The sequence below is a fragment of the Lonchura striata genome, chromosome 5 (assembly GCF_050655825.1).
Source record: "Lonchura striata isolate lonStrDom1 chromosome 5, ASM5065582v1, whole genome shotgun sequence".
Taxonomy (NCBI): domain Eukaryota; kingdom Metazoa; phylum Chordata; class Aves; order Passeriformes; family Estrildidae; genus Lonchura; species Lonchura striata.
In genome coordinates, this window is record NC_140707.1 from 3,325,542 (window position 1) to 3,347,981 (window position 22,440).

Sequence of the window (22,440 nt, forward strand, 5' to 3'; positions counted from 1 at the left end):
CTTGATCAAACACCAACGGAGGCGCCACTAAGGGGGGAAGCCCTGTGAGTTCCCCAAGGGTGGGAAGAGCTTCTTATGCTCCTTCCAGCTCCATTCCCTATGGGAGGATCCACATTGGATGATCCTCAGTGACATTCATTGGGCAGTCTTGGTGATCTATGGGCCTGGTCATCTGTGTTGGGAAGACTCTTGGCTGGGAGGCTCCACATCTTCCTCGTTCCCTGTGGGCACCTAGATAAACCCAGTGGCAGGAACATCCACTGGGGCACAGACCAACAATGGGAATTCCTTGGGGAGAGCAGATTTAATGACTTCCAACTCCATAAAATCTTTTGCATTCAATCCTATCTTCTGGTGGCATCAAGGAATACTGAATGGTCTTGGAGGTATGCCCTAGGTTGACTATATGATGCTTGTATCTCCAGTTGTTTGTTGTGTTTATGGTGAATTATAATTTTTGCACCTTTAAGACTTGTTCCGAGAGCAAAGGAGGGAGAGAAGGGCAGAGTTTGTTTTCAGAAACTGCACTCACTCCTCCACATTCCTGCTCCTGGGCCGGGTTGCTGCAGATGGACAGACAGAGGTACAGAGCTCTCCTTTGCTGTTAATTAGTTTTAGCTAGCTGTGGCAGAGAAGTTCCCTGGACTGTGGCTGTTTTTCCCTTTTCTTTGGACCTGTTTAAACCTGCTCTGGCCTGAACACCCAGAAGAGCACCGGCAGCTCACACCTGTGGCCCAGCAGGCCAGGCCTGGACTGTGGCATTTCCAGCACTGGAGGGACTGATAAGAGACTGAGTGAGCTGAGCTACAACCCACGGAGGGACTTCCTGAGTTTGTCTCTCTTTTAGAGCAGCAAGAGGTTTTATTGTTTAATATTGTTTAGGTTTTATTCTTTAAAAAACAGTTTTTTCCACTGTTCTCCAAGGAGATACTTTTCCCAAACTGGCTGGGGGAGGAGCCAATTGAATCTGCTTTCCAGAGGAATCCCTTTGGAGGTTCTCTCCCAAATTTGCTCTGACCCAGGACAAGGTCTTTTCCAACTTCAGGGATTCCACGATTTTGATTTCCTATTGCCCAAGGGTGTCTTCTGCAGCCAGATGGTGGAAAAACTGGGGAAAAGACCAAGATTTTGGAGACAGTGGGGTAGAAACTCCACCAAAAAGGTTCCTCCCTGCACCCAAGCACGTGGATCCTCAGCCGGCATGGACATGGAAGTCTTTTTCTTTTGGCCTTGATTTTGTTTTCATTTCTCTTTATCCCTTTAAAATATCCAATATTGAAGTAAAAATAGACATTGAACTAAGTTAGTGGATGTGGTCATGGTAGGACACAGACATGGTGGGACACGTGTAAGAATGTGCCCTCTGTTGACAGAGTAGACAAGTTAACCTTTTGTTCCCTTAAAAAGGACAAAAGGCCAGGTGTTTCTCTCCTCAATTTGGTTGAAAGACAACTCATAGGACCTCTGGGACTTCACCTCAAACTTAAGGGTAGCTAATTGGACAGGAGCCAAAAAGTCCCACCTAAGCAATTCCCTAGAAAAGAAGAGAACAAAAGAAGTTAATTGCTTTTGTGAAGTGTTTTAGCAAGAGCAAGAACCTCTTGCCCTGACTTGGCTTTTCTCTGTAAAAAGCTTTTTTATTTTTGCCTTTTATTAAAACTTTTTATTCCCAACACTGTCACATGAGCCATCCTGCTTGTTTTATGCCACCTGAGGTAGCTGAGCTATCAAGGGTATAATGCTTATCTCTGAGAGCTTATAAGACCAGGCTCAAAAAGAGAAAAAGCATTAGACATGGAGAGTGACATGGGCACGAATGAACATGGAGGGGGACAGGGCCATCCCTAGGGACATGGGGAGACACAAGCATGGATGGAGACGTGGGGGACAGTGACAGGGATGGAAACATGGTGGGGAGACAGCCATGGGTGAGGACATGGTGGGACATGGCCAGTGACAAGTGGGGACATGGCCATGGCCGGTGCCATGGGAGGAACTTGCAGGGGATGAGGGGGATGCTGGGTTTGAGGGAGTTGAGGGTTCCTGGGCAGGACTTGGACCTTGCTGAGGCCTTTGGGGAGCCCAGGCCGAGCGGCTCCGGCTGCGCTGGGAGACCCTGGTGGAGGTTCTGGGGCAGCTGCTCAAGGACCCCTGACCTGGAGCCCCAGCTGGGCATTGGGCTCCTGGAAGGGGATGAATGTCCTTGTCCCTGGGAGGGAAATCCCAACACCCCCAGGGTGTCGGGGACAGCTGAGGGGTCACAACAGGGAGGGGAAAGCCCAACAGAGCTGTCCTCCTCCTAAGCTACATCCTAAAAGTCCCAAAATTCAGGGATTCCTCCCAGGAAAAAGCTGCCAGGAGCTGCCTGAATTGAGGGAAAGGGGGATGTGATCCTCAAACTGAACAGGAGGGGCCTGGATCCCCAAATCCAAGCCCAGGGGTGAGAGGTAGAGCTGGAGGCACAATGGGGAAGGGGTGGGAGAGCTGGGGAAAAGAGGATTCCGACCAGGAGAGGAATGGGACCCTCAGATTGAGTTGGGAGGGGTCTTTGGTTTGGGGGAACAATGGGAGTGGGGAGGGAAGGGTGGGGATGGGATCAAAAATGGGTGGTTCCATGGGGATCCCTTAGTGTCCCCATCGCTTGATCCCTGGAGTGATTTCCGTGAGGCTCTGGGAGGGGGGAATGGATCTGCACTGGGTGGGTCCCCAAGCCCCCTGCCCATACCTGGGGGGCTCATGGGAGGTTCCCTCTATCCAAACGCTGGTGCTGCAGCCATGGGAGAGAGGTGGGTAGGAAAGGGGGATTTGGGGTGGTCAATGAGAGGAGCAATAGGAAGAGGAGAGAGAGATGAGGAGGAGGTTAGGGAAAAGAAGGAGCAGGAACAGGAGGAGGAAGAGGAGGAACTGCAGCAGATCCACACGGTTTGTCTGCCCTTCTGCTGAGTCTGCAGCTCCCCTGGTCATGGCAGCATTGACTGCCCCAGATCCTGCAGGTAAGTGGGGAGGGGGAGCTCACCCCAAATCCATTGGGGGGTCTCTGGGAGTTTTTTTTGCAGGGAAAGGGATATTTGGATCTTGCATTGCCCCAAAGGTGAGACGCAGATGCCCCTTTGGAGACTTGTGAAGGGTTCCTGTAGCGATCTCTGTACTGGCTGGGGCAGTGGTAACAGTTTGGGGGGAACATTGGTTTTGGGGTTCCAATTGGCATCGGAGTGGGGAGAGCAGCAATGGCCAATCCTGGAGCTGGGGGATCCCAGCAGCCTGGAGGAGTGGGGGACTCTGGAGATGAGCAGAGTCTGGGCCCATCCAACTGTGAACAGGGTGGTGACTTCTCGAGCTGGACTTGGGCAGCAGGACCAAGGTGCTCACCCTTTGTTTTTCTCCCAAGCCGGGATTTGTCCATCCCAACCTTTGTGCAGGTGGAGCTGGTGGAGGCTGTGAGGAAAAGGAAGATAGCATGGAACACTGAGGCAGGTGAGGAGGAAGTCACTGCCCCTTTCCCCCTCTCCTCTGCTCCACCTATCAGCCCAACATTGCCCCTGGCTGCAGGACAGCGCTGCTGCCAACGCTGTCCTGCCAGGGACGAATTGGTGGGATCTCCTTCCCCTTCCCTCTGGCATGGAGGCAAATCCCATCCTCTCCTTGTCCACCCTCCTTCCTCTTCTCATTCTATCCTTCTTCCTTCCACATCCCTTCCTCTTCTTTTCTTTCCTTACCTCAGGCACTGAGCTGCAGACAGAGACCTGGGAGGACAAATCGCTGCTCAGAACCTCTGTTTTGAGGCTGTTTTGAGCAGCTCCACAGCATGGGAACCCAATGGGGAGGAAAAGCCCTGGAGATCCCACACAAGGAGGGGCTGCAAACCCAGCCCTGGGAGTTGTGAGGAGGTAAGAGCCCCTCTGTGCCTAGAAGGCAGCCAGAGATCCATTTGGCACTCAGAGATGGTGGAGATGACTCATGGTGGGCAGAAGCTCCACAAGCGCTTGGAATGTGGTGGGAAGGGCTTCAGCTGGAGCTCCGGAGATCAGACCTGATCTGGCGCCAGGTGATCCAGATGGGGAATCAATCAGCCCTACAAGTGTGGGGAGTGTGGGAAGGGCTTTGGGTGGATCTCCATGTTCATCAGCACCACAAGATTCACACCAGGGAGAGGCCCTATGAGTGTCCCAAGTGTAGGAAGTGGTTTCTGAGAAGCTCCAATCTCATCGTAATGAGCCAAGGGGTCAGCTGGAAATGTATTTAGGATAATTGAAAACTGTGGATGAGTCAAGGGGACAGCTGGGAATATAACTGAGATAGTAGAAGATTTCATATTTTAGTTAAGATTTTAAAATTAGTTAAGAAGCCAAGTTAGCTAGCAAAAATCACATGCCTTAGTTAAAGAGTAGCAAATATATTAGAAAAGTAAAGCTAGGAGTGACAGGGATAGATGTAGGAATTGCGAAGGAGCAGAGACCATAGAAATATCTTGCCTTAAGAATAATCAGCAGTTAGGAGACGCTACCGTGACCAGCAGATCAAAAAGTCCTGCAAACTGGCCATGGGTGAAGAGTTTACCTTGAGGAAGACAGCTTTCTTCCTCCCTTACACCCACTCCCTTATTTCAAAATCCCAAAGACCCAGTTAAGGAAACACGATTGCACAGCCGTAATGGATATTCAGCTGATTATAATACGAAGCGGGCAGGTAATGATTATGTATTATGTGTCCTTAGAAACAGCTTGGATATGTAAAACCTTTTCTGTATAAATAGAAAGCAGGAGTCTGCAACTCCTTGCACATGTATTTGGAAATGATTCCACATGTGTCCAGCACTGCAATAAAATACCCTTCTTTCCAGCTTTAATTAGTTGAGGAGCCGTCTGTCCATGCTTCAGTGCATCAGTGGATTCACACACAGGAGAGGCCCTTCTGCTGCCCTGAGTGCGGGAAGGGCTTCAAGCACAGCTCCAGCCTCGTCACCCACAGGCACATCCACACCGGGGAGAGGCCCGGTGAGTGTCCTGTGTGTGGGGAGAGATTCTCCAGAAGCTCTCGCTTGACCCAGCACCGAAGGAGGCACCATTAAGGGAAGCCCTGCGAGCACCCCCAGTCCCAGTGTCACCCCCTTTCCTGCCCACAGAGCTCCTGAGCCAGCGGCGGCCGCAGCCGCTCCCCGTGGCCTTGCACAGGACCCCCTGTGATGGGGCAGGGAGGATTCGGGAGGATTTGGGAGGATTTGGGAGGATTTGGGGAGGATTCGGGAGGATTTGGGGAGGATTCGGGAGGATTGGGGAGGATTTGGGGAGGATTCGGGGAGGATTTGGGGAGGATTGGGGAGGATTCGGGAGGATTCGGGGAGGATTGGGGAGGATTTGGGAGGATTTGCGGAGGATTGGGGAGGATTTGGGGAGGATTTGGGAGGATTTGGGCCGTGGCGGGCGGGTCCGGCCGGGACCGCTGGTCGCTGCGGGTCTGCCCAGCAACTGGTGAGTCATCAGCCGCGCTGTCTCTGATTGGCTGAGGGAAGGCGGGAGTAGGAAAAGGATCGGGAGAGATCCCGCCCCGAGCACCAGCACTGGCAAAACAGTCCCAGCCCGGGCACAGGGAGGGAATTTATTACCATCCAAATCACAGCAGGAGAAGGGAAAGAAATCTCTCCAACACCTTCCCCCCAACCCAACAGGGATCACCCAGACCAGGGGTTATCAATGATGGAGAGTCGGGGGCATCTGAGTTGGGATCAGAAGCCAATTTTATTGAGTGTACCAGGTGTTTATATAGTTTCACTTGTATGGTGCTTATATAGGGCTCTGTTTTTGGTAACAATTTCCCATTGGTTACACTTCTTTATGACATCACATGACCTGGTAGCATTATTTTATCACTATGTCTCACAATATGTTTCTTGGTCACTTCTTGCCCAGGGAGACTTTCTCTGTGTCTGTCTCTACCATGGTTTCTGCTCAATCAGGCAGAAGAAGAAGAAGATATCAGGCCCCTTTATCAGTTCCACTGTACTTTCTGTTTTATTCCCCATACCTCCCCCTATCTGTTCAAACAAAAATACATTCTTAAGTGATTTGTCTGTTAATTTTTTCACACAATATAAAATACAAGGAATAAGCATAACAATACATAATATAATCCTAATACATATAAGCCTATTTTAATTAAATTTATTATCCATCCACCAAGTCTCCAATCCCCCAGAAGCTGATCTAGGCCTGTAAGCCCTGATACCACTGGGTAATCATAACCATTTTCCCAAGGGCATAAGTCTGTTAGAGGTTAAACAGGTGCTGATGTGGTGGCGAGGTCCTGTTCACAAGGGTTCTCTTCCAATGTTGATGTTCAAGGTGAATCTTCAAGTGATGCAGTCAAAGAATCTCAAAACGCCTTCACATTGTTTGCTGGAATCCACTTGGAACCATTCTCTGTGGACATGCAAGCAAAACCTCTACCCCAGCCTGGTCAGAGAGAAAGCCAGGTAAACTTTCCTAGGAATTGTTCTGGGGAGTTTTGAGAAGGCTGAGAGAAAGAATTAAAGCAATCTTGCAGCTGGTGTTTTGAACAGTTGTTTTCTTATAAGATGTTTACTAAAGGGTGTTTCCTTAATAAGCCAATCATGTGAAGTGTGTTGATTAAAGGACCAGTCAGGTCGGTGTTGGAGCAGTGTATAAAAAGAAATGGGTTCCTAATAAAATTAGTATTAGTCTCCTGGAGAGAGTTAGATTTTATGTGTCGCCTGACTCTTGTTCCTGACTCAGTGGTGACACCAGGTGACATCAGGTGACCTAAGGATAAAGCCCCAATATCTTACCAGATCCTGGATCCTTCACTAAGGCAAGGGATTTTTCCTTTTGTTGCAATTGTGAATTACAATTAAAATGTCAAACAATCAGGGGTTGGGGTCCATCAAAGATCATTTCAAGAAGTTGAACACATAAAAGGCTTTCTGCAGTCTCTCGGAAGGGTTGTCCTCTCTGGCCCCCCCTTTCTATTGTACCAGGAGACGCTTGAGGGAGCCATGTTCAGTGACAGATTGGCCTTTTGAGGAATGAGGAATACCTGTTTTGTGCATAATTCCCCAAAGGCAAAAAAGGTAGCAACTCAGCAGGAAGTATAAGCTGGGCCATTGCCTTTACTTCAGGTGGTATACCAAGAGTTACAAAAGCAGCAGTGAAGTTCTAGAGACATCTTTAGCCGTTTTCCCTGAACGGGCTGATGCAATGTCTTGGTTTGAAAAGACAGGAATCTGTGTAGGAAGGCAAGACCCTTCTGTGAAATGGAAAACGTAAACCCCCCTCCCTCTGAATTACCACAATTTCAAAATTAAAAGGCTCTCAAGCAAAGATATGGGAATGGGAATAACAGTTCTTTACTAGGAAAAAAACTAAATTTAAAAAAATGCAGTTAGTACAAACAAAACTAGTGATGGAGTCAGAAACCTGACACCCTGAGGAGTCAGGGTGTTGGTAATAGTCCAGTTAAATGGTGGCTGCTCCTCCTGGAGTGGCAGATGAAATGCTGCTGAAGCGGTGATCTCTAGAAGGGTGGAGCTTTCTCTGAAGGTCTGGTAGTAGTTGGGCCTGGTCTTCCTCTGGGAATCCAGCAGAGAAGAAGCTGCTTCTCTGGGAATCCAGCAAAGTGTCTGCCAGTGTCTCAAAAATGCTGATTTTATGCAGGTAGGAATGCTTGGCTCCTCCCTCTGGGTGGAGCATCTCACACTGGGATGATGTAACTTTACTGGTCATGCAGTGAGTCATTCAATGATCCATGAACAGAAGATATCTCCCCAGAGGGAGACATTGTTCTTGGAAGAGATAAGAAAACTGCCCAACCTCCAACAGATGGCAAATAGAATACATGCTTATCTTACAAGCCAGGACACCCCACATCCCCATTGTCCCCATTGTCCCCAGTGTCCCCCTACTGTCCCGATGTTCCCAATGTCCCCGATGTCTCTGATGTCCCCAATGTCCACCCGTTATCCCTGATGTCCCCCCAAATGTCCCCACATCCCTGATGTCCCCCTATTGTCCCTTATGCTCCTGCATTGTCCCCATGTCCTCAGTGTCCACCCATTATCCCCGATGTCTCTGATGTCCCCAGTGTCCCCTCCCCATTGGCCCAAATATCTCAATGTCTCCAATGTCCCCACATTGTCCCCATGTCCCCGAATGTCTCCTATGCCCCTGCACTGTCCCCATGTCCCCAGTGTCTCTCCGTTGTCCCCACATCCCTGATATCCCTGATGTTCCCACATCCTTGATGTCCCCCCACATCCCCATTGTCCCTGATGTCCCCAGTGTCCCCCCACATCCCTGATGTCCCCACATCCCAAATGTCCCCCTGTTGTCCCCGATGTCCCCGCACCCCTGACGCCCTGTCCCACCCCTCAGTGTCCCTGTTAGTGTCCACATGGACGCCGCAGACGCGGGCGCTGCTGGGGGCGCCGGGGTGGCTGCACTGCGCCTTCACGCCCCCGGCCGAGCCCTTCACGCTGCAGTGGCTGCGGCACCGCCACGGCGCCACGCGGCGCCTGCTGTCCTTCGACTCGGCCGCCGCCCGCCGCACCGAGGCCGTGCCGGGGGTGCTGCTGTTCCTGGGGGGCCACGGGAGCCCCCCCGGCACCGCGCAGGTGAGGGGAGGGGAGGGGCTGCGGAGCCCTGCGGGGACAGCGGGGGGCGCCACCGAGCGGGGGGTGTCGGGTGCTCCCGGCCGCCTCCTGGCCACTATGGGGCGCCACTGGGCAGCCTCGGTCCTCCCGGCCGCTAGGGGGCGCTGGGGGCATGAAACCGCTTTTGTCATCCTGGCCACCAGGGGGCGCCGCTGGCACTGGAAAGCCTTGGTCCTCCCGGCCGCTAGGGGGCACTGCGGGCATTGAACGGTTTTTGGAAGGTTTTGGGAGCATTTTTCGGGGACATTTTTTGGGAAGTCCTGGGGGGGTTCGGTGAGTGATTTTGGGGGGTTTTGTTGTGGGGGGGCTTGGAAGCATTTTTTGTGTTTAGGGGGGTCGTTTTTGGGGGCATTTTTTGGGGGTTTTTTGGGGGTTTTTGGGCACGGCCATAGTCCTCCCGGTCACTGGGGGGCGCCACTGAGGCCGAACGTTTCCTCGGTCCTCCCAGCCGCCGGGGGGCGCCAGGGAGGTGTCGCTGCAGCTGCCGCCGCTCTCGGGGTCGGACGACGGCGCCTTCGTCTGCTCCGTGAGCGCCCCAGGGCAGGTGCAGCAGGTGCTGCGGCTGCACGTGATTGGTCAGTGCCGGGAATGGGCGGGGCCGGGGCTCCCAGTATGTCCCAGTCCCTCCCAGTATGTCCCAGTCCCTCCCAGTCCATCCCAGTATGTCCCAGTCTTCTCCCAGTATGTCCCAGTTCCCTCCCAGTTCCCTCCCAGTCCCTCCCAGTCCCTCCCAGTTCCTTCCCAGTCCCTCCCAGTATCCCCAGCTCACTGTCTCGTGTCCCAGTCCCTCCCCGGGTGTCCCTGCTGCCGTCCCGGCTGTCCCCGGGGCTCCCGGCCGAGCTGCGCTGCGACGCCGTCGGCTTCTTCCCGCTGGATGTGGAGATCCGCTGGGAGCACCGTGCCCACGGACACACCAGGCCACACCTGGGGGACACCTCGGGGGACACCTCGGGGGACAGCCCGGTGACCACCCTGGGGCCCAGCTGGAGCTCCGGGCACCGGCGTGCAGCCGACGGCACCTTCAGCCGCAGCGCGGGGCTGCGCGTGGCTGTGGCGGCGCCGGGGGACAGCTACAGCTGCCTGGTGACACACGCGGCGTGGGACACCCCACACCGGGTCACTGTGGTGGTGGCAGGTGAGGGACACCTGAGGACACACCTGGGGACATCAGGGATGGGGTTTGGGGACACTTGGGGACATCAGGGACAGGGTTTGGGCACAGCTGGGCATATTGGGGACATCAGGGACAGGGTTTGTGGACACCTGAGGACATCAGGGATGGAGTTTGGGAGACTTGAAAACATCAGGGATGCGGTTGGGGACAACTGGGGACATCAGGGATGGGGTGTGGAGGGTCTTGGGACACCAGGACTGGGGTTGGGGACACCTGGGATGGGGTTGGGGACATCAGGAATGGTGTTGGGGACATTGAGGATAGAGTTGGGAACACCAGGATGGGGTTGGGGACATCAGGAGTGGGGTTGGGGACACTTGGGGACATTAGGAACGGGGTTTGGAGGGTCTTGGGACACCAGGGATGCCTGGGGACACTGGGGACAGGGTTGGGGACACCTGGGATGGAGTTGTGGACACTGGGGACAGGGTTGGAGACACCTGGGAAGGGGTTGGGGATATTTGGGACAGGGTTGGGGACACAGGGATGGAGATAGGGACAGCTGGGATGGGGTTGGGGACACTGGGGACAGGACTGGGATCTCCTAAGGGACATCAGGAGCAGAGCTGGGGACATCGGGGGGTGGCCGGTGCCACCAGGACGGGCTCGGTGCCACCCGGAGGTGTCGGTGCCACCCGGGGGTGTTGGTGACGTGTCCCCAATGTCCCCACAGGTGCCACCAGGCCCAGCGTGGAGAACATGGCGGGGATGGCCCAGGTGGACATTTGGGGAGGTCTGGGGAGGTTTGGGGACATCTGGGGAGGTTTGGAGACATTTGGGGAGTTTGGGGACATTTGGGGAGGTTTGGGGATATTTGGGGACATTTGGAGAGTTTGGGGACATTTGGGGAGGTTTGGGGACATTTGGGGAGTTTGGGGACATTGGGGACACCGGTGGGGTTGGTGACACTTGGGGAGTTTGTTCCAGTTTGGATTTTAAGGTTCTTTTTTAAAGCATTGATTAAAAAACCCAAAGCACGAATTTAAAGTCATTAAAGAACCAATTACCCAGCTTCAATTGTTCACTGGATTTTTTTTAAAAAGCAATTTTTAAAAAGTTCCGTTTCCCATTTTATCGATTTTTCAGCAAATCTTCACTTTTGTCACGGGAGAGAGAGGGGCAAAAAAAGGAGAAAAAAATGGGGAAAAAAAGGAAAAAAAAGGAGATTTCCTTTCCCATTGTTCCTTCATGTCCACACATCTGAATCAATAGCAGAGTTAGCAATGATCAATAGTAGGGAGTTATCAATAATCAATAGTGAGTTATCAATAATCAATAGTGGATTATCAATAATCAATAGCAGTGAGTTATAAAAAATCAATAGCAGATTATCAATAATCAATAGCAGTGAGTTGTCAATAATCAATAGCAGATTATCAATAATCAATAGCAGGGAGTTATCAATGATTAATAGCAGTGAGTTATCAATAATTGATAGTAGATTATCAATAATCAATAGCAGGGTGTTATCAATAATCAATAGCAGGGAGTTATCAATAATCAATAGCAGTGCATCATTCAATCGGCATTTTTCACAATATTACAAAGAAATCAATCCAATATTATTTATTGATTATTGATTATTGATAATTGATTATTAATTATTAACCATTACAAATAAATTTATCCGATATCAACTATTGATTATTAATTAATCAACACTAAAAATAAGTTGATCTATTATTAATTATTAAGGATTAATTAATCAATATTACAAAGAAATCTATCTAAAATTAATTATTAATTATTGATTATTAAGAATCAATATTACACATAAATTAATCCTATGTTATTAGTTATTTATTATTAATCAATATTACAAGGAAATCAATCCTATATTATTAATTATTATTAATATTACAAAGTAACAAATCCAATAGTGTTAATCAATGTTAAAAATAATCCGATATAAATTATAAATTATTAATCAATATCACAAAGGAATCAATCTATATTATTAGATATTAGTAATTATTAATTATTAATCACTCGATATTACAGAAACTTTTATCCACTCTTCATTATTATTTATTATTAATCAATGCTACAGAGGAATCAATCCAATGTCAATTATTTATTATTAATTAATCAATATCACAAATTAATAGTTCCAGTATTAGTTATTAATTATTGATTATTGAGCAATGTCACACAGGAATCGATCCAGCATTAGTTATTGATTATTGATCAGTATCACACAGGAATTGATCCTGCATTAGTTACTGATTATTGATTATTGATCAGTATCACACAGGAATCGATCCAAAGCTCGTTCCCGTGTAACGTTTCCCACTCACCGCGAGCTCTGAAAGCGCCGATCACAGGTCTGTAAAATCACAAACTAATCACTAATTACACAAGTTAATTAATAATAAACTAATTATTACACAAGTTAGTTAGTAATAAATAACTAAACAAGTTAATTAGTAATGAAATAATAATTATAATAGCGATAAAATCAGAGCAATAAAAAGCACCGTGAAAAATGCCAGTCTGGTTCTTTAAAATATTTTAAAAATTCCTGATTCAAACAAGTTAATTAGTAATAGAATAGTTATAAAAATAGCAATAAATAGGAGTAATAAAAATTTGGACAATGAGGGTCAAAGCACCACGAGATGATAAAAAATGAAGAATTTTGGACATCCAGGAGTTTTTGGGCACTGTGGAAAATAACAATCAGTTGTTTTTTAAATTTTAAAAGTTTATTAGTAATAAAATAGTGAGTAAAAAAAAAAAAAACAAACAAACCAAAAAATAATAAAATACTAAATAAAATCAGAGTAATAAAAATGTGGACAATGAGGATGAGAACACCACAAGATGATAAAAAATGAATTTTGGACATCCAGGAGTTCTTGGGCACTGTGAAAAGCACCACTCGCTGGTTTTTGAAATTTAAAAATTTACAAATTCAAAAAGTTAATTAGTAACAAAATAGTTATAAAAATAGCAATGAAATCGGAGCAATAAGAATCTGGACAATGAGGGTCAGGACGATGACAAGACAATAAAAAGTGAAGAATTTTGGACATCTGGATGTTTTTGGGCACTGTGGAAAACACCAGTCAGTTGGGTTTTAAAATTGTAAAAGTTTATTAGTAATAAAACAGTTAGTAAAAAAACAGCAATTAAATCAGAGCAATAACAATGTGGACAATGAGGTCAGGACAGTGACAAGACAATAAAAAGCGAGGGATTACGGACGTCCGGATGGTTCGGGCACTGAGCTGCCAAAGCCACGCCTTGAACAAGGAATAACCCAAAAGCAGCAGCCTGTTGCATATTCATCGATCTCATGCATGATGCATCAATCCTGTCCAGCCACAGAGCCCGGAGCAGTGGCAGCCTCTTCTCAATCCCGCGGCGCCCGCAGGGCTGAGCGGGGCACGGAGAGTGAATTTCCTTTAATCAGGGAGCCCTTGTGGCAGCACATTGCTCTGCCTCCCAGCATTTTCCACAGAGGAGCACAGAGGGAAACGAGAGAGAAAACAATTTCTGTTTCTGCTCCTTGTTTTAGCATGTGAAACGAGTTTGGAGAATTGTTTAACAATTTGTTACCCAAATTGTTGTGGGGTGGTTGCTGGGTTGGGTTCTGGTGAGGATCGTTTGAGCCTGGGGCCAATCCAACCCACCTGGGGCTGGAATCTCAGAGAGGGTCACGAGTTGTGAGGAGTTACATTTGGGAGTTAGAAAAAGCAGTTTGTAGTTTTAGTATCTCCTTTAAACAGTATATTAATAGAAGAAGCAGGTTTGTAGTTTTAGTATCTCCTTTAAACAGTATATTAATAGAAGAAGCACGTTTGTAGTTTTAGTATCTCCTTTAAACAGTATATTAATGTATATTAGTATAGTTCTAATAAAGAAACCATTCATCCTCCTGAGCTGGAGTCAGGCATCGTCATTTCTTCCCCCTGGCTCGCCTGCATTTACAATAAGCTGTAAATTCTTTTTCTCTGGAAGATTTCGGTGTCCTGCGGCTGCCGTCCCGGTGCAAGTACCTCATTCCTTTCTTCCCACGCACAGAGTTTCTATTTTAACCACAAAAGCTCCGTTTTAACCACAAATCTACATTTACCCTACCATTAAAATGTTAATACAGCACTACTAATCAATGTAACATAATACAAATCCTATTCAATTTAATACTTGCAAAAGCCAACCATAAAATATGCATTTTTCACAGAGGACATCCCGAGGCTGCTGCAGGGACAGCGATGTCACTGCTGTGACGTCGTCGGGGACGGTTGTCGCTGTCGAGGCAGGACAGGAATGAGAAGACTGAGTCAGAAGGCTGCCGAGAGTAAAACTCCGATTTATTCAAAATACACCGTTCTTCTATACAGAGCTCCATGACGACCAATTCCATTGGTCCTGAAGTGAAAACAACCACACCATTGGTGCAGAGTGCTTGATGCACAGTGATAGAACTTAACTATAAACAATGAGAACAACAAGAGAGATAAAGAATTATTTACATTCTTCTCCTACTCTTTCCCAGGCTTCTGCCTGGATAGAAACTCTCCATTTCTCTCTTTGACTGAATCTGAGACCCACATTTTCCCCTTTTTGTTTAAAGAAAGAGTCAGTGTTTGTCTCCTTTCTGTGAGGCCTCTTGCAGAAAAGAGGACAAACACAACTCCGAGGTTCACTCGTTGATAATTCAAAACCTCATTGGATGTTGGCTCAGAACGGTCAAAGAGCTTCCAAACTTAAAATTTTCAAGGAATCAGTTACCAACTCTAAGATAATAACAACTCATTGTCAGACTGCCAAAGGACTGGCAGTCCAACTTGTCAAAACCCATTTCCCAGTGTGAGCATGACATGAGAGAAAAGAAGGTACTTACAACACGTGCACATACCCAAATTAGGCAAATTTGAATTTGGCAAGATGAATAACATCTGTTTACCACAGCTGCAAAACCTTTAGGCCTCTGGAATTTGTCCCAGACAGTAAGGTGCAGCAGGTGAAGCCTTGGTTGGCATTCATCAGAATTGCTTTTGCAAGGTGTGTGCACTTGATAGAAGAATCATGCAAGGCTTTGCCTATGCAGTCATGTCCTCAATGGTCAGCTTGAGTGATTAAATTGAACTAAGGTCCAAATTGCATCCTCAAAGCTTTCAAAACAATTGAATTAAATTGACCCAATTCAGAAAGGACCAAATTCAAAACACTTGAGAGACCTCTGAAATGCCATGAAATCTCTGAAATGCCATGGCCACAGCCCTTAATTCAATCAGTTGGGCTGAGGTTGATTCGTGGCTTTCCAGTACTTTGAGCTGTCAGTGAAAACACAGCTCTTTCTGCCTTTTTTTTTTTTTTTTTTTTCCTGAAGAGCCAGTGGTGGGCTCTAGGACCCAGCGATGCTTGGCAAGGCGGGGGACCCGGCCCCGTGGGCAGGGCCAAGTGCCCCAAATCCGGCCAGGGGGGCAGGGAGCCCAGGCTCTCTGCTGAGCCAAGATTCACCTGGCTCGGCCCCCAGCTTCTCTTTGGTATTTCCTGGGGCCCCTGAATTTGGGGTCCCTGGGACACTCCAAGACCATCAATAAATGCGTGACCTCTCCCAACCTTATACTTCAGGGCATGCTCCCAACAGACCACAAGAAACCCAGCAATCCCTCTGAGTTTCTGCCCTTCCCCCACCCCGCCTAGCCATGGGTCTTCCCACAGCTTCTCGGCATCCGCTTCATAGGACCCGCAGGGTGCGAGAAAGGGGTGTTTCCCCAGGAATATAAAATTCCACCCAAGCCCACCCAGTACAACGGGCTGCTCCTCTTTCCCAGTGTGTCTGCGCTGCTGCGGAATGCAATTCCTCGCTACACAGCTCCCTGATTTGCGTCCCCATCCCCTCATTCCCACCTCTGGGACCAGCAGCAGTGGTGCTGCTGGGGACCAGGCTGGTGACCCCTTCCGCTGCCTCTCCCTTGGAGGGGCAGAGCTCGGTACAGTCTGGAGGGAGCAAAGGGAGTGACGGGGTGGGTTCAGGCTCTGCAAACAAACAGGCTGGACTCAATGTCCAGCATGGGGGTCTCGGCCGCTGGATCGCAGGGCGGAGTCGCTGCTGATAAGCCAGCTTCAGGGGGCACGGTGGCAGGAGCTGCAGCGCCCTGTGGGCACCTCTCACACACAGTGAGTGGCATGGGCAGTGTTGCCATGTCTCCTGGCGGTAGTGGCCGCAGCACTTCTGCCGATTCCGAGGTTGGCGGCAGTGGCAGCGCTCTTGGCACTTGCAGTTGCAATGCAGAAGGCAGCACGGGCACTGGAGCTGCAGCGGGCAGCGCCGTGGCTGAGGTGGTTTCTCCCGAGAGTGACGTTGGCGGTCCCAGGCTGGGCAGAGGCGAGGCTGCTGCTGCTGCTGGAGCAGTGGTGGGCAGGATGGTGAAGCCCGCTGTCAGCAGGGGCAGTGGCATGGCAGGCATGGCATGGAAGGCAGGCACCACCCCCGGCATGGGAGTCCGTCCCACAGTGGGCAGGGTGGAGAATAACATGGCTGTCCCGCCCAAGACGTGCTGTTGGACAACTGATGCCGGCACCGTAAATGAAATCAAAGCAGCTGGTTCGCACGGCACGCAGAGGGCCAGACCAGGAGTCAAAGCATGTCCTGCCGGCACAAATTGAAATCCCCGTGGGTGGCGGTGAGTGTCCCAGGGGATGGACCAAAGGCTGCAGTGGCATCTGTGCAGGCTCCATCAGCGAAGGAGTCGGGAGGGAGGCAACCCCCACTCCGTGATGTGTGACAGGCAGCGCTGGCCCCCCGCAAATACAGTTTGGAAAGCGGGGCGCTGTGGGTCCTGCCAGTCTGAGGCTGCCCCGTGCAGTCCATGCAACGCCGGGTGTGCTGAAGCTGATAGTTGTGGCCAAGGCACCCTGGCTGCCTCCTGAAGGGCGGGTGATATCACTGGCACCACTCTCTGGGCAGGGTGTGCCTGCGCAGCCAGCCGCTGTGCGGGCTGCGGCATGGTTCATGTCCGGAATCCCGAAATGTTCCGGTCAGAATCGCTGCCTGTGTCCAAGGCTATGTCAATGCCCACTCAGATTGGAGCCAATTCAGATGCCGTAGCATCCCCTTTGCACATCTGTGCCATGAGACAGCGTCCCAAGTTGAGCCAGACCTTATGATCAAAGGGGGACGTAGGATTCGCAGAAAATCCCCGGTCCCGAGCCCAACTCAAGAGTCTGACCATGTCTTCCTCAGAGAGCCAAGCTCCCACAAGAGGGATACAGGCTTGCCAGGCAGTCAAGACAACTCGCTCGACTGCAGATGGCTGGTTTCCCATTGTTAGAAAACCTTTCCCTAGCAGATGTCAACTTCAAGAGTCCAACAGTCTGCTCCTTCAGGGAAAACCCGTCCCACGCAGTTCCGGCCTCTAAGAGCAGGCCCACAGTCCAAACAGGACAAGCCTTCTCTGGAAGGCATGCAGTTTCAGCATCACCTTTCATTAAGAAGGCAAAGGTGTCTGAGCACAGCCTCCAGGCTCTTGGCGTGGAACCACGCCAGCAGGAGACCCCCTGCAAGATGCCAGGTTTGGGTCTGCAACCGAGGGTGCAATTCCACGTCAGGTCACCATACCCTGTCCCTTCAGGGTAATGTGCCATATCATGTTGGGGTCACCACATGTTGCTCTCGAGGAAGAATGGGAATGAGAAGACTGAGTCAGAAGACTGCCGAGAGTAAAACTCCGATTTATTCAAAATACACTGTTCTTCTATACAGAGCTCCATGAGGACCAATTCCATTGGTCCTGAAATGAAAACAACCACACCATTGGTGCAGAGCGCTTGAAGCACAGCGATAGAACTTAACTATAAACAATGTGAACAACAAGAGAGATAAAGAATTATTTACATTCTTCTCCAACTCTTTCCCAGGCTTCTGCCTGGATAGAAACTCTCCGTTTCTCTCTTTGACTGAATCTGAGACCCACAGAGTAGCAATGGAGTGATGTAACTACAACCAATGGGGTAAGGGGAAGGGGTGGTTTGCATGGGGGAACCAATGGGAAACCGAGGAACACAGAGCTTTCTAGAACAGAGGGATAGAGCAAACAATGACTGACAGGAAGTGGGGGAGGATACAACACTTGATAGACAGAAAGGAGGGGGTGGGAATCTTATGTAGTAGTTGTTTCCCATAGCAACCCTGAATAGTTCTTCCCCTACCCGCCTCCCACACCCAAGATTGTGAAAAGTCCTTTTCTCCCAGCCCGCGTGGCCAGAGAAGGAGTTGAGATGCGGAGTTTTGCTTCTCAGGGCCGTTTATTTTCCCCTGTCTCCAACACGCTTTGTCCCCTCTGCTGAGCTGTCTGGCAGCTCGGTCTGTGGCAGCCTCCCTGCCCTCAGGGCGCTGTTTGCCTTTTACACTAAAAACTACCTGTACTGTGTTTACAATAACGTGCCAATATCTATCATTTATGTTGGACAGTGTGTCTCTACCTTCAACCAATAGAAAAGTGTCACCATCACAGCAAGACATGGAGGGCAAGAAGAAGGAGAAGAAGGTCAGGACACGCCCAAATCCCTCCATCTTATTCCCTTGAACCCCCTATTTTAAAACCCCAAAATTCTACTTTTCCACCCTGTGTTAATTCACCTACCACCCTACTCAAACCCTTGTTGCTTGTAATTCCTCTTCCCAAGTTGGAAATTTTCTCCATGGGCTAAAACCAAAGCCACCGGTGTCCTTGACACCGTGCCAAGGCCTCCGACCCCCTGCCAAGGGCTTGAGTCATCCAGGGCAGCCAGAGGGATGTCCTGGACTCCAACACCCCCCAGTTACCGAGCACCGGGAAACCCCTGTGCATTGATCCCCCCATCACTGAGCACTGCGACAGGGGCCGGGTCCCACCTTGTGCACCAACCCCCTCAAACACCGGGCCCGGACCCACCTTTGTGCCCCCCACCAATCACGGGGGTTCTGCCCCCTCCCCTTTGATCCCCCAGAGCCGTGGAACCCCCTGGAAACAGCGCCAGGACTGGGGACACCCAGGCGCTGAGAGGTCACAAGGGGGTTGAACTGCACGGGGGGGGCTCCCTTAGGACTCAGTCGTATCCCCCACCATTGTCAGCAGGGACTCCCACTGTCACCAGGAACCACCCAGTTTACCTGGACCCCCTCCCTTCACTGCCTCTCCCTGTGCTCTGACCCACTAAAGTGCTGGGACCCCTCACGCCATGAGCCCCCCACAGTGCACCAGGACCCACCACTCACCTCCCACCCCCAATCTATGGGAACCCACCCAAATCACAGCAGCACAAGGAGAAGAAGCCAACACCTTCCCCACACCCAGCATGGATCACCAGGACCAAGGATCAGCAGGATCAGGAGGGCTCTGCACAACAGGGCTCACTGAGGATCATCCAGCTCGGATCCTCCCATGGGGAATGGAGCTGGAGCAGCACACCAAGCTCTTCCCTCACTCCAAGCTCTTCCCTAACTCCAGGCACTCACAGAACTTCCTTTAGTGGTGCCTCCGTTGGTGCTGGGTCAAGTTTGAGCCCGTGGAGAAGCTCTTCCCACACTCCCCACACTCGTAGGGCCTCTCCCTGGTGTGGATGCGCCGGTGCACAATGAGGTGGGAGTTGTGCTTGAAGCCCTTCCCGCAATCAGGGCAGCGGTAGGGCCTCTCCTCTGTGTGAATCCGTTCATGTACAAGGAGATGGGAACTGGTCCGAAACCTCTTCCCACACTGGGAACACTCGTAGGGCTTCTCCCCAGTGTGGATGCGCTGGTGTGTTCTCAGGGCAGAGTGGCACTCAAAGCTCTTCCCACATTCCAAGCACTCATAGGGCCATTCCCCGGTGTGGGTCACCTGGTGCTGAAACAGGTCAGAGCTTTCTCTGAAGCTCTTTCCACATTGCCCACACTCGTAGGGCCTCTCCCCAGTGTGGATCCTCTTGTGATGCCGGATCAGGGAGGAGCTCTGGCTGAATCCCTGCCCACACTCTCCACACTCATAGGGTTGTTCCCCAGTGTGGATCCTCTGGTGATGGACCAGGTGAGAGCGCTGGATGAAACACTTCCCACACTCCCCACACTTGTAGGGCCGATCCCCAGTGTGGATCCTCTGGTGCTGGATCAGGGTGGAGCTCCGGTTGAAACCCTTCCCACATTCCAAGCACTTGTGGGGCTTCTCCCTGCCACGAGGCTTCTCCACCAGCTCCGAGCTCCGCCTGGATCTCCGCCCGCCTTCCTGGCTCAGGGGGCTCTTTCCTCCCCGCAGCTCCCTGGGCTGGGTTTGCAGCTCCTCCTCCTGCAGCATCTCAGGGGCTTTTGCTCCTCCTCCATCCAGCCAAGCCCAGGGAATGAAAAATCCTGGTTTGAGGGAAAAACAAGAGGAGAGCACCTTGGACTGGAGGTTCCTCCTTGCCCAAGTTCATCTCAGAAAATCATTGGGAATCTTGCGTCTGTAAGAACCTCCAAAACACCAAGATTCAGCCCAAAAATTCCATAAACTTCCAAGACACAGATCAAAAACTCCCCAAACATAACAAGTCAGAAAAAACCTCCTCCAAAACATAAAGATTCAGCTACCACATACAACCAAAGCACCAACATTTGTCCCAAGAAAGCTCAGAAACACCAAGCTTCACCCCCTGAAAATCATGAATCCCCCTCCACAGTCACCTGTGCATGTGGGGGGAGCAGCACTCCTGGGGCTGGGGGGAGGCTGCAGACACAGGGAAGGGTGGAACCTTCTGCTGCTTCCTCTTTCTGCTCCTCCTCCTCCTCCTTTTGTGTCTCTACTCTTCCTCACACTCTTGTTCCTCCTTCTCCTGCACAATCCCACCCTCTCCTGCCATGTCCATCATTTCACCATTTTGTTCCTCAAGCCTGCTTCTCCTTCCCTTCTCCTCCTGCCCCCAGGCCCAGCACCCACTGCCGGCTCCCTCTTCCCCCCAGCCCCACAGCATCCCAGCGCAGGGGCAGGGATGGAGCTGGGGCAGGTCGGGCTGGGGCAGCGCTGGGCTCTCGGCCGCTCCCGCCCGCACTCGGTCCCCACTGCAGCCGCTCCCGCCAGGACAGCGCGGGGGGGCCCGGCCTTGGCGCTGCCCCACTCCCACCTCCCCAAATTCCCCTCGCGGGGCCATGGGGCCGAGGGGGGGCGCAGGTGGGGTCCAGGTGGGGAACGCGGGGAGCTGCGAGTCTGCCTGGCAACTGGTGAGTCATCAGCGCCGCGGGCTCTGATTGGCTGAGCTCTGCCCGAGCCCTGGGGCTGCAGCACAGAGGGGACACCCTGCTCCAGGGGGGATGTCCCACAAACGGGGGACCCCATGGAAGGAACCACAGGAAAGTGTCTTTACAAACAGATGCTCTGAATCTGCTCGGAGATAGGGCCAGAAAACTTTTATGTAAGGAAGTGACAGGAGAAGCCATCTGTTTCAGAAAATGTTATTAATTGATGACAGACACTGCTGCTCAGCTAAGGTCCTGCTCAATTCATGAACTTCCAGAAGAACAACAAAGCCTTAACAGAGCCATGAATATCATCTGCTGTGCAATAGTGGGGTGCATATTAATGGGGGTATATAGTAGGCGGATTGGGATGTCTGTACCTCTCAAATACTTCAGCCAACACAGAAAGGGAAAGGGAGATGCAGCCGGGAAAATTAGGATGAAAAGGAGGCTCTGTCCTCTAATACTTAGAGAGAGCCGATGGGGAATGTCCCATGGCCTCTCCCTTTTATTAGTAATGAAATTATTTTACGGGACACCTCTCTCTGCTTTGTGGACAGAGTCCTCTGGCAATGTCAATTTTCTCGCACACCCTGGGGCTCATCCCGAATTCCTTCCACCGTCCGGGGTGGCGGGCAGGGAGTGCAGCTGAAGGTGCCTCACCCACTTTGGGTGATCGGCTCCCTTGGCTGGCGGCGGCACCGGGGATTGATTGGGGACCCGGGAGTGACCAGGAGATAGATGAGTGACACATCAGGGGGTCTGTGAAGAGTCAGCAGGGAGAGAGCACTGAAAATCTCATCAGTGAGTGTCCTGGGATCCTCGGGGAGTGAACATGGCAGGGCACCCATGGAGGGGAGAAAAGGGAAAGCCAGGGAGGGTCCTGGCCAAAGGGATGATGATCCCAAAATGTCTCTGAAGGGCTCCTTGGGAGAATGCTGAGGTAGTTTGCACATTCCCCCAGAGGTAATTAAGGACATGGACACCCAGGGAGGAAATAAGGGAAATTGAGAAGGCATTTGGAAAACAAGGGAATGGAGGGTGTTGGTGTGCTGGGAAGGGATCAGGTGAAGGGGAGTGTGCAGCAATATCATTACAGCAAGAGGCAGCAGGAGGAATCTATGTGGTAATAAAAAGGATGACGGAAAAGAGGAGAAGGAGAAAAATACTCAGGATTGGGATGATTTCAGCAGGGTCTTATTCTCGAAATTTGCCAGCTGATCCAGATCCTTTCCATCCCCGGTTTCCAGGAGAGGAAAAGCAGGAGGTCAGGATGCCAGGGGTTTCTCTGCGGTGGCAGCGGCAGCACCGGGCACAGAGGTGCGGCACCGGGAGCACGGGCTGGGGCCTGTGGGGAGCTGCGGGGCCGGGCCGGGGCTGTGGGGCAGCCGGGGCTCAGCGCCGGGCGCTGCCTGACCCCACCAGCCC

At 50.9% G+C, this 22,440-nt stretch overlaps 1 protein-coding gene across 1 annotated transcript; it reads right to left on the reverse strand.

Annotated features, from left to right (window-relative positions):
• Positions 1-14,131: 14,131 nt before the first annotated feature.
• Positions 14,132-21,698, reverse strand: LOC146767131 (uncharacterized). Its single transcript, XM_085581127.1, has one exon. The coding sequence runs from the start codon at positions 20,096-20,098 to the stop codon at positions 19,298-19,300; it is 801 nt and encodes a 266-aa protein (XP_085437253.1). The 5' UTR covers positions 20,099-21,698; the 3' UTR covers positions 14,132-19,297.
• Between the last annotated feature and the right edge of the window lie 742 nt (positions 21,699-22,440).